Source organism: Aphis gossypii, chromosome X (assembly GCF_020184175.1).
Source record: "Aphis gossypii isolate Hap1 chromosome X, ASM2018417v2, whole genome shotgun sequence".
Taxonomy (NCBI): Eukaryota; Metazoa; Arthropoda; class Insecta; order Hemiptera; family Aphididae; genus Aphis; species Aphis gossypii.
This window is the reverse complement of record NC_065533.1, coordinates 63,926,954-63,939,291: the sequence shown is the minus strand read 5'-3', so window position 1 is coordinate 63,939,291 and position 12,338 is coordinate 63,926,954. Positions and strand designations below refer to the sequence as shown.

General features: G+C 33.5%; 3 protein-coding genes across 3 annotated transcripts in view; 2 read left to right on the top strand and 1 right to left on the bottom strand.

Moving 5' to 3' along the window:
- The window catches only part of LOC126551575 (UPF0746 protein DDB_G0281095-like), a 327,628-nt gene that overhangs the window by 136,665 nt on the left and 178,625 nt on the right, over positions 1 to 12,338 (top strand). The gene's annotated exons all lie outside the window — the stretch shown is intronic.
- On the top strand, positions 1,079 to 3,199 carry LOC126552633 (piggyBac transposable element-derived protein 3-like). Its single transcript, XM_050207343.1, has 4 exons — positions 1,079 to 1,193; positions 1,261 to 2,184; positions 2,257 to 2,957; positions 3,140 to 3,199. The coding sequence occupies exons 1-4, from the start codon at positions 1,079 to 1,081 to the stop codon at positions 3,197 to 3,199; spliced, it is 1,800 nt and encodes a 599-aa protein (XP_050063300.1).
- On the bottom strand, positions 5,840 to 7,048 carry LOC114124725 (craniofacial development protein 2-like). The gene has a single exon (XM_027988073.2). The coding sequence runs from the start codon at positions 7,046 to 7,048 to the stop codon at positions 5,840 to 5,842; it is 1,209 nt and encodes a 402-aa protein (XP_027843874.2).

Here is a 12,338-nt window from a genome sequence, read left to right as displayed (position 1 = left end):
AGAATTTGAGCTGCTCTCGCTATTGCTTTATATGGGATCCCCCTTTTTGAAATTCGAGAATGATTTATAGATTCGAAAATTACTCTTTTCTTTTCCTCTGTTGTATAAACCAATAATTTACTTAGTTCGAAATTGGTTTCGCAATTTGTTAGATCAATTTTTTGTTCCTGAAAAAGAGCACACACACTATTGGTTGTCTCCATGAAATTGTTAATTAATTTGATACGTTGGCGAAATGATGAGATATCATAGAAAGCCACAAGGTCCCATTTTGTCGTCATAAATTTTATTGGACCTTGGTTTTCGAAAAACAAACCGGAATGTGATAAGATTCTCTCGTCAGTATATCTTTCGATGCCGTAAATGGAACAACAAGCAACCAATAATACAACCGTTATTCTGAAATGGTGTACATTATAGATAAAATTAAATTAAATATTTTTCTTAACCCTTTCAGTACTGTTGGGTCTTGCAAGACCCATTCCCTATCATACATCATAATTTTCCTCTAAAGTATGATAAGGGAAAATAGTTTAAGTTATCATAATATAGAAGGTTTGTATTACCAATAAAATGAATTTTGATAATAATAGATATTGATTAAAACACATTATAATCAATTAAAAACCATTATAAATAATCCACAGTAAATTTCTTGGCTTAGTCATATTTGACAACATTTTATAGTTCACTGATAGATGGCATGTGCTGAAAAAAAATACAGCCTTTTTCTCACGTATTTAATGATTAAATATTTATATTGTTTGTTCAATTTGGTCACTAGATTGTTCTGATATCGCATAAAAATGTTTTGGGTCTTGGAAGACCCAAAGGTACTATATTGTAATAAAATTATTTTTATAAACAATAAATTATGAGACTAAATATAGATGTGTAAACCCGATTATATAACTAATCACTATCAGTATTATGCGATTATGCGTTCGACGAATATTATTATTTGTACTGAACGTAACGTATAATATAATTAATAAATTGTTGTGAAGTATTATGCGATTATTCTTTCGACGAATTATTATTTGTACTGAACGTATAATATAAATAAATTGTTGTGAACATGTCAAATCTAAAAGATTATGAAATTAGTGAACTACTTGATGGAAATAATTCCGATTGCCCATACTTTGATTCTGACGAAGATGACTATGAGTCAAGCAGTAATCGAAATGAAGGTAATGGATAAGTTGATAGGCATAATACTAAAATATTTTTTTATAACATTTTTTCCTACTATTGTAGGACATTTTCCGATCGAAGAATTTGAAGATCTCATGGCCGATTTAGAAAAACAAAATAATAATAATGATTTGGACTACGAGTATTTGAATACAGATGACGCAGCAAATTTTCTGGATGAGTACAATGATTATATGCCAGAAATAATCAATACTGAATCACTGAATAATAATTTGGTAAATATTCAACTATCTTCTAAACACGAGATTAAATGGGAAAGATTGCCTTTTTCTAATAGTAATAAACCCATCTTAAATGACATTTTACCTGACGTATCCGATTACTATGAGATTCAAGCTCCTTTGGTGTATTTTAATCGTTATTTCAATGACGCAGAAATTGAAAAAATGGTAGAAATGACTAACAGGTATGCAATTCAAAATGGATCATCGTGGAATAAACCTACTGATATATGGGAAATCAAAACATTTATTGCTCTTCATATTCGTATGGGTTGCTTAAAATACCCTAGGGTACGAATGTATTGGGACACTACTTTAGGTTTATCCAACTTTAGCCAATATATGACAGTTAATCGATTTTTCTCGCTAAGAACAAATTTTCATGTTGTTGATAATTTAACATTGTCAAATGACAATAAAGATCGATTTAAAAAAGTTAGACCTATGTATGACTGTGTTAGAAAGAGATGTAAGCAATTAATTGTCGAGCGTAATATTTCAATCGACGAACAAATTGTTCCATTCACAGGAAAATTAAATATAAAACAGTACTGCAAAGGAAAGCCAAACCCGTGGGGAGTAAAAATATATGTTATGTGTGGATCAAGTGGAACTATTTACGATTTTTTACTTTATCAAGGATCCGCCACTAAATTTGGTATTCCTCCTCAAATACAAAAACAAGTTGGGATGGGCGGAAGTGTCGTATTAACTCTGACACAAGATTTGGAAAAAAACAAACATTGTTTGTATTTTGATAATTTTTTTGCGGGATATAATTTATTCGAAATATTGCTTCATAAAAAAATTTACGCAGCATCTACAATTCGTGTAAATAGGTTTAGTAAGCCACCTTTTTTGAACGATAAGTGGATGGCATCGAAAGGTCGAGGTACAACTGATGAAATACGAAATAAGGAAGATACTATATGCTTAGTAAAGTGGTATGATAACAAGCCAGTTTATATGTGTTCGAACTTTATTGCTTCCGGGGAAGTTGAAAAAGTGAAAAGATGGGATAAAAAAACTAAGCAATATTTAGATATAGAACAACCTGAAGTCATCAAAATGTATAATAAAAGCATGGGAGGGGTCGACAAAATCGATCAATTAATTGCGTATTATAGAATTTTTATAAAGTCAAAGAAATGGACTCTCCGTATGATGTTTCATGCCATTGATATGGCTTGCTGCAATTCGTGGTTGGAATATTTGAAGGACTGTGATATATTTAAAATTAAAAAAAAAGATAGAATGGATTTACTGAATTTTAAACTTCGACTAGCTGATAATTTAATTAACCTCGGCAGTTCTGCAGTGACAAAAAGTAGAGGAAGACCAAGTAGCAGTACTCCGAAAAATTCACCACAAACAAAAAAGAAAAAAAAAGAGCCATTACCACATGAAGAAACACGAAAAGATTTAATTGGGCACTTACCAATGTATAATAACAATAAATTACGTTGTAAAAAAGAAGGTTGCGGTGCGAAAACTCATGTGTACTGTAAAAAATGCAACGTACATTTGTGTTTTGTAGTTCATAAAAAAAATTGTTTTACTGATTATCATTTATAATTAAAAATATAAGAATTCATAATTGTCAAATTTATTATTTATATTAATAGAATGTGTTTAATATAATTTAATATAATTATAAAATAAAAAAATACAGTAAAACATCAGATTATTATTTGTATTAGGTGTGTATTCGTTTAATAACCATTGAGTACCAATGGGTCTTACAGGAACCAACTCCATAAATCCCTCCTCCATAGTCGGATCACCTTTAAATTTGGTAAGTACTATCAATAGAGTGTATATAGAGATAAAATGAAGAAAAAAATTTTTTTTTTTTAACTTTTTAAAATAAGTACTGAAAGGGTTAATATATAATTATAATCGGTTTTTTCCTTTTATAAATAACTTACGATATTAATTTGTTTTTTATTACATACGCGGAACAATTTATCAAACAAGCATTTAGTAATGGTCACGTCGGTACAAGGGTCATGCGCGTATGTTATCGCATGATTTTTTTACATATTTGGTTGTGCGTTTCCGTTAAATTAAGTAACCTCCCTCTTTTCTCGACGTGCCCTATTTCTTCGGAAACAATTACTTGTTTAGTCCTTATGTTTTTTAGTTGTAAATAAAAAAATTGATTATTCCTATCGTCATAACTAGTTATCTCTAACATAGGGTAATTTCCCAGACCTAAACGTTCCATTATTTCTTTATCTGTACTTCCATTCCAGAATACAATAATCGGTTTAGTTTGGTTCATCTCTAAATATCTCTTAATGCATTTAACGTTTAGATTGCTGTTTCCCGTATTTATGCTTTTTCGCATTTGTCTTAAAACCGGAAATAACAGTTCTTCTTTATCTTTGAAAATTCTACAGATTTCTTTAATTGCTCTTAATACATCATTTTCCCCCATAGCTTTGACTTGTCTACTTTTTGTAAGTATAGAGGTCTCCCTTCAATTTTGATTGTCCTATAACGGTCCAAACTGTTAGACAAAGCACCCGAAATTAGTACAATGTTTGTTCTGTCAAGCATTCCGAATTCGAAATCCATAATAACGAACTTGCTGTTTTTATTTGTACTATAACAAAACAACAGACATGTGACTTAGAATAATTATATTTCTAAAACAAAAACCCATTTACTAATTAATACTAATGATAATGATATGACTATGATTCTTCTTCTTCTTCTTCGGTTTTTAAAGGCCATTGAGGCCCATTACCGCAACACAAACTTGCTTCCATCTGTCTCTGTCTTGTGCTATTGTTTCTCCATCTCGTATTCCGATCTCTGCTAAGTTCTTCACCTTTGTTTCGGTCTGCCAAGTGGTCTTTTCCCCTGGGGTTTCCATTTTAAAACTTCTTTCATAAGACCATTTGACCTCCATACATGACCGGCCCATGCCATTCTCCTATTTTTTAATACTGCTACTATGTCTGGCTCTTTATATAACTGTTGTATTTCTATATTGTTTCTTTTCTCATATTGTTGTGTCATGTTATTTATTTTTGGCCCAAATATTCTTCTTTCGAGTATTGCTAATTTGTCTTCGTCTCCTTTAGTCGTTGGCCATGTTTCACACGCATATAGAAGGACTGGTCTGATAATTACCTTGTATATTGTAATTTTTGACTTGAGTGATACCTGTTTTGATTTTAGTATGCTCGTTACTCCGTAATAGCATTTATTTGCTGCAGTTAGTCTTATTTTAATTTCATCGTGATTATTATTTTTGTTATTTATTGTAACACCCAGGTATTTGAAATTTTGTACTCTTTCAAATTTATAATTCTCAACTTCTAAATTTTCCTTGTGATTTTCTCGCCTAGATATTACCATATATTTGGTTTTCCCTTCGTTTATTTGTAACCCAATGTCTTTGCTGTTTATTATTAGTTCTTTGGTTCCTGCTTTGACTTCTTGACTGTCTGATCCCAATATGATAATATCATCTGCGTACGCTAGTACTCCGCATTGTCTTCTGTTCTCTTCCAAGTTTACCCCACCATATTTTTTCTGAGTTTTTCTAACTACCATTTCTAAGGCTATATTAAAGAGTATTGGGGATAGGGCATCTCCCTGTCGAAGTCCAGTCTTAACTTCAAATTCATCTGATATATGCTGATTGAATCTCACTTTACATCTGGTTTTATTCATACATAATTTGATCATTTTCACTATCTTAGCTGGTATCCCAAAGGTTATAAGTGTGTCCCATAGTACTTCTCTATTAATTGAATCATAAGCCTGTTTATAGTCAATAAATAGTAGATGTAGATCATTGTCGAATTCATAATGTTTCTCAACTAGTTGTTTAACAGTGAAAATGTGATCTATGGTGGATTTACCACTCATAAAACCACATTGGTAGTCCCCAATGATATCTTTTATGTAAGGTTTTATTCTGTTTAGTATGAGACCTGACAATACTTTGTACATTGTATTTAGCAACGATATTCCTCGGTAATTTTGGTATCTTGATCTGTCTCCCTTTTCATAAATTGGACATATTATTGCTAGTTGCCATTCTTTTGGTATTTCTTGTTTATGCCATACATCTCTGATTAATTTCCCTACTTCTCTTATTAGTTCCTCACGACCATATTTTAAGAGTTCTGAAGCTAAGCCATCTTCACCTGGCGATTTATTGTTTTTAAGTGTGTTTATGGTCAATCTAACTTCGTCGTCCGTTGGTTCTACGTCTTCAGATTCTGCTGTATAGTACTCAATTTGCGTATGGTCTTGGTGCGTTTGTGGGTTGAGTAGTTCCTCGAACACTTTTCCAAACTGTTTTGCAATTTCTTCTCCTTCTGTTACAAGTTCTCCATTTTCTTCTTTCATTATTTCTGTTCTGGGGTTATACCCCGTTTTTAATTTTTTTGTTTGTTTGAAGAAGAGTTTCGGTTCGTCCTGTTGTCTTCAATCTGTTTTATTCTTTCTTTTTCCCATAATCGTTTTTCCCTTCTTATTATACGTTTAGCTTCTCTAAGCTTCTGGGAAAAATTGTTATTGTTTTCTGTGTTTGGGTTTGTAAGCATCAATGATCTCGCTTTATCTCTTTCTTCAATTGCGCTTTGACACTTATCGTTAAACCATTTATGCTTTTGTACTTTTTTCTTTTTTCCTAGGTGTTCCAAAGCAGTTGTTTTTATTATTCCCTCTAATTTTTTCCAACGGGTTTCAATATTTTCTGCCTCTATTCCGTCCTTTAATTTGTTCTTTAGTTTATTTTTGTATTCTTTTAACATTTCAGAGTTTCTTATGTTATCTATATCAACTTTTTCTTCTATTATTATTCTTTTTCTCCATTTACGAGGTAGTTCAATTTGTATTTTAGCTTTAACTAAGAAGTGATCTGACTGAGCAGACACTCCACGATGGCTCCTGACATCTTCTATAATATTGTTTATCTTAATATCTGTCATGATATGATCAATTTGGTTTTTGGTACTACCTCCGGGTGAGACCCATGTTTCTTTATGGATGTTTTTGTGTGGGAAACACATGCTACTTATCCTTAGTGCTTTAGAGATTGCAAAGTTAATTAGTCGGTTTCCATTTTCATTAGAATGAGTGTGGAGGCTTTCTGTTCCTATTGTTGGTCTAGACATTTCTTCTTTTCCTATTTTAGCGTTGAAATCTCCAAGGATAATCTTCGGTTGGCTTTTGGCAATTGATTCGAATATCGTGTTCAGGTCTTCATAAAAAGCTTCTTTCTCGTCTTGTTGCTTGTCTTCTGTAGGTGCATAGCCATTTATCAGTATTAAAGTCATATGTTTACATTCAACTTGGATAAAACATAGTCTGTCATTATACGGCTCAAATCTTTTTATGTATGGTAAGTATTCATTGCTAACAATAAATCCTACTCCTCGCTCATGTCTTTGTCCACCACTATAAAAGATAGTAGGTTTCTTTGATTTTAAATTTCCTTCTTCTGTCCATCTAACTTCTTGAATTGCTGCTATTGCAATTCCATATCGTTCTAAATTAGCTTCTACAACTGTTAGTGCGCCCTCTATGTACAGCGATCGCACATTCCAGGTTCCGAGATTAAACTTATCCAAATAATTTTTCATCCGAGGCTTGGTTTTGTGTTGTTCTGGAACCCATATTTTTTTTCCTGTGTGAGGTGGTTAGCCTCACGCCAAACCCCCATTAATGGAGGGCCCAACGGGTCGGGGGATTTCTCCCCTCTCCTTGCTGGAATCGTTCGCCTGGAACTTTCCACCAGCAAGGGGCTATTGCGATACTTTAGTACCGGGTGATGGGAGCGCCAATTTCCCTACGCCGAAATGACTATGATTACTTATAACAAATAAAAAAAACTTGGAGGATCCTACAGCTATATATATATAAATATGTTGTGACACCTGAAGTGTTCATAAATCAGTCTCGAAATATTTTTTTGTATTATTAATGTGGATCCTGTAGTCCTTCCTCCCTTTCTTTATTGTTATATTTTCATTGTCGTGAATCATTATCACCTCGTATGGCCCTGACCAATTAGAACATAATGCGTTTTTCTTGTTCTGTTCTTTTAGTAACACTTTATCTCCTACGTGTAATTCTAATATGTTTGCGTTTTGGTCATAATATTGCTTATTGGAATTTTTCTTTTTTATTAGATTTTCCCTTGCTATCTTATGTGTTTTCTGCATTATTCTTTTTAAATCTAACGCGTAGTTATCATAATTATATTGTGGTTCAGTCGTTTGAAAAAAACGTGTCGGAATTATTGTTTTTTTTCCGAAAACTAACTCGTATGGAGTATAATTTGTTGAAGTATGCACCGTGGTATTATAGCAAAACATAGTATAACTAATTAACGCGTCCCAATTATTATCTTTGTCTACGAAACTGCGTAAGTACGTTTTCAAAGTTAAATGTGATCGTTCCAAATAACCATTTGATTGGGGATGCCACGGAGTTGTTTTAGTTTTTTCAATTTTCAATAATTTACAAACGTCTTTAAACAAATTTGATAAGAAATTGGTACCACAATCTGTTAGAATAGTAACTGGTATACCATAGATACATATAAAACATTCTACGAATGCTTGTGCTACTGTCGTTGCGTCTGTGGAGGCTAACGCTATGGCTACGCCATAACGCGACAATTCATCCTGTATAGTTAAAATATACGAGTTACCTGAACTTGTTACGGGTAATGGTCCTACTATGTCTAAACATATTTTATGAAACGTAGTAGTTACGGTAGAAGTAATTAACATAGGTTGTTTTGTTTTTTTACCCGATTTGTTTCCCTGACAAATAATGCATTTTTTAATGTAATTTTTTACATCTTGTTTTAAATTTCTCCATTGATATTTCATTTTTAATCTTTTTATTGTACGGGAAGTACCTTGGTGCCCCCCTATTAATGTGTCATGATACTCCTTAATTATTTGATTTTTTTCGTCTTCCGTAAAACATTGTTCTTTATATATCGTTACTTCTATATCAGTGTTTTTAAAAACAAAACGGAACATTGCGCGTATGCGCTCGAAACAGGTCAATGTCGTTAACCCTTCTAATCTAATGATTGAAAATTGTTTAATTTGTTCACCGACACAGAATAACTTAATTTCGGCTATCGCGTTATAATATTGCTCTGCGTTCATCTCTGTATAATAATTATTTTTTAAATTGTAAAATATTATTAATTTGTCTAATTGTTTAACAACGAAAAAATTACTTTCATTAAACGTTATTTGACCTAGTAAATTGTTACTACTAATAATCTCTCTTATCGCCGGATGCGTTATTATTTTATCGCTTGATATAGGTAAAATTACGTTTTCGTCGGGTTTTGCGTATTTAATACTGCCTTCTATTTCTTTTATTTTAGAATTAAATATCGGTTTATTTTCCGCCTTTTTAAATTCATCGAAATCGTTAATTGGCTCATTATTTGTAACTACGTGTATACGTGATAAACAGTCCGCGTTCGCATGCTGTGGTCCCGCTCTATAAACAATTTCGTAATCGTACTCTTCGAGTTGTAAACGCCAGCGCATTAATTGAGATGAAACATCTTTTATATTAAATAAATATGTCAATGGTCGATGATCAGTTATTATTTTAAATTTTTTTCCGTATAGGTACGGCCTAAAATATTTAACTGCCCATACTATCGCTAACAATTCTTTTTGAATTACACTGTAATTTGTTTCAGCCTTATTTAACGTTCTACTTGCATAAGCTACTGGTTGATCGTTTGGTACCTCCCCTTGTGAAAGGACGGCCCCAATAGCATATTGACTTGCATCCGTCATTAAGTTAAAATTCCCATTCTCCCAGTTAGGGTATACTAAAAAAGGTGGGTTCATTAATGCTTTTTTTAATTCTTGGAAAGCGTCTTCGCACATGTCAGTCCATACGAATGGTGTGTTCTTTTTCAATAAATTCGTTAGAGGTTTAGCAATTTTGGCGAAATTGTCCACGAATCGGCGGTAATAATTAAGTAAACCTAAGAAGGATTTAACGTCCTTCTCAGTTAAAGGTCTCGGATAATCTTTAATACATAACTTACATTTCGCTGGCTGTAACTTAAGTTTATGCGATCCTAAGACGTGTGAATACCTGTTCTAATTTATTTTGGTGGTCGCGTAAACTTGACCCATGGACGACGATGTCATCTAGATACGCCGTACATAACTCCTCTAAACCCATTAAAATTGCTTTCATGGCCCGTGTAAACGTTGCAGGCGCAGAACTAAGTCCAAATGGTAATCTCAAAAACTCGTAATGACCTGACTTTGTAGAAAAAGCTGTTTTATGCGTGTCCCCCTTATCTACCATTATTTTAACTACTACCAAAGGAAAATTAAGCGGTGATACCGAGTCACTTATAATATTAGCTTACTTCATTTCTTTTATTTGTTTCTCTATTTCATCCTGTTATGCATGTGGTAGCCTATATGGACGTATATTTATCGGTTTAACGCACCTAGGAGTGTTAATTTTATGTGTAACTATATCAGTAGCACCTAATTGATCACCTTCAAAGAAAAATAAATCAGAAAAACGGCTACAAAGGTCTATTATACTATCACGTTCCTCGTTGTTAAGGTGTTACGTTTTAATAGTTTCCTTAATTTTTCTAATTTTATTATCCGCGTATTTTTCTTCGTTAGCAATAAAAACACAATCATTAAAAGGTTCCCACTTTAGATTACTCGTGGTTAATTGATCGATAATAAATGGTTGCTCCGATATATTTACTATATTACTTATAATTTTATCGCCTTTTACTGGACTGATACTATTAGCTATAATTACGTCCTCGTTAATCTCGTATTTTTTTATCGTAATAAATTCGTGTTTAATTTATTCGTCCGCTCTAATTTGTAAAACGCATTTACTTCGCGGTGGAATAATTAACGCGTTATTATCGATTTCTTTTTTTTCTGGTATTATTAATATTTCCTTATCCCAATCTAAAACGACTTTGTTTAATTTCAAAAATGTTATGCCTATTATACCTGCTTCAGGTATTGGAAAATCATCGTATACAATATCGAATTTAACTGTAAAAAGTTGTTTGTTAATGTAAATTGGAATTACCACAGATCCTACCGTTTCTACTGGACTTGCATTAATGCCCTTAATCTTTTTTTTATCTTTTTCATTCACGATTATGTGTCCTTTTAAACTTGAAATTTTTATAATGTTCATTTCCGAACCACTATCAATTAGAAATTTAATTTCGTTCTTAACAAATTTATCCGAAAAACACTTAATATGCTCCTGTGTTATTATTACGCGCTTTTAATAACAAACCGATAGTTTGTGGGATACCCGCTATGAATATGCTTAGTGCGTGAGCTCGCACTGTTTGCGCTATTATTTCTGATTCTAATGCGTCCCTACCTACCGTTAACGCGTTCATTAATTCATGGGCTGTTTTTTCAATTCTAATAGAAAAATCTTTAATTGATTCCTTTGCGTTCTGACGCATTTGACTTAATTGTACTTGTAAGTAAGACACTGAATGTGTCGACCCAAAAACGGTTTTAAATATTTTTTTTAATTCATCCCAGGTAGTAATTTTTTTATACCTCACTGCCGATAATGCTTTACCCGTTAATTGTGCCAGTATCGCTTCTAATATATTAGGTTTAATAGCATCGGAAATATTATTAAAAATGAACTAGCATTTAGCCACGAAAGAAATTAAATCGGACTCTGTTCCTCCCGAAAAAGCAGGAACCAATGCGGTTGCCCCTTGTAAATTTAATTTTTCCGGGTTAACAATTTTTATTTTAAATGTTTCCGGATTATATGATACTACTTGCCAATTTGTGGTATCTCTGTCAGACATACAATATACTATAACAATATATTATTCAAATGACTTACAGAGCTTGCATCTTTAACCGTGGATCGTTTGAAAAGTTGACTTCCGTCCTTCTGGAATTTGATTTCTGTCCTCCCTGGACTAGACCACTTGATTGAATTCTCTCTGTTCTCCTTCCTGTCGTGAACGCGGTTTCGTCGGTGGGTCTCAAAGTACTTATTTTTGATTTGACTCAAAAATTTTCGTTTGATGAAGTATGACCCCACACCTGACACCAAATTTTATGTAGTAACCAGTGATAGTTACTGCACGCTTCTTTTACAACGAATGCACGTTCCGTCGTAGGTTGGAGAGTTGAGGTATATAAGTTAACAATAAATTAATAAGACAATTGATACGTTTATTAACTTGTTAAAACAATAAATGAAAAGGCTTTCGTTAGCGTAAGCACAAATACTTAGCTACCGGAGAGCAAGTGACAACACTGACTTAGTCTAACTGACTCTTAACTAACTCTAATTAAATCTATGATGAGGACTCATATTTATATGGGACATGCCGTGATGGAGAATCGGATGATCTACGTCTATGAAGTGGCGTGATGTGTCTAATCCAATCAGGAAACGGCATTAGTGGTCCGACTCGGTGGCGTGATATAGTTATAGGCCACTGGACTTCGGAACTACGTTTTTATACTAAAAACGTCGGTTTACTACTGCACGTATATTGATATTTGATATACCACTATACTTTATACTCAAATGACTAAGTCTAAAACTTATACGAAACAGTCAAACAGTTAAAATAACATGTTATATAAGTATTATATAAATAGCGGTTCTGCTGCCCCCGCGCACCTCCCCCCCCGCCCTCGTCACGTCCCTGTCTCGTCCTTCCCCCCACCCCGCCCACGTCTCGTCCTTCTACTACGTCATGTCTCGTCCTCCCCCCCGCCCTCGTCACGTCCCTGTCTCGTCCTTCCCCCCACCCTGCCCTCGTCTCGTCCTTCTACACCGTCATGTCTCGTCCTTCCCCCATCCTACCACCCCGCCCTCGTCTCGTCCTTC

Bases quoted from the DNA above. Each gene is read 5' to 3' on its own strand.
- LOC126552633 (XM_050207343.1), top strand. From the start codon at position 1,079: ATGTCAAATCTAAAAGATTATGAAATTAGTGAACTACTTGATGGAAAT. The intron at 1,194-1,260 runs GTAATGGATAAG...CTACTATTGTAG, and splicing joins AAGCAGTAATCGAAATGAAG to GACATTTTCCGATCGAAGAA. The intron at 2,958-3,139 runs GTACATTTGTGT...TATTTGTATTAG, and splicing joins TGTACTGTAAAAAATGCAAC to GTGTGTATTCGTTTAATAAC.
- LOC114124725 (XM_027988073.2), bottom strand. From the start codon at position 7,048: ATGAAAAATTATTTGGATAAGTTTAATCTCGGAACCTGGAATGTGCGA.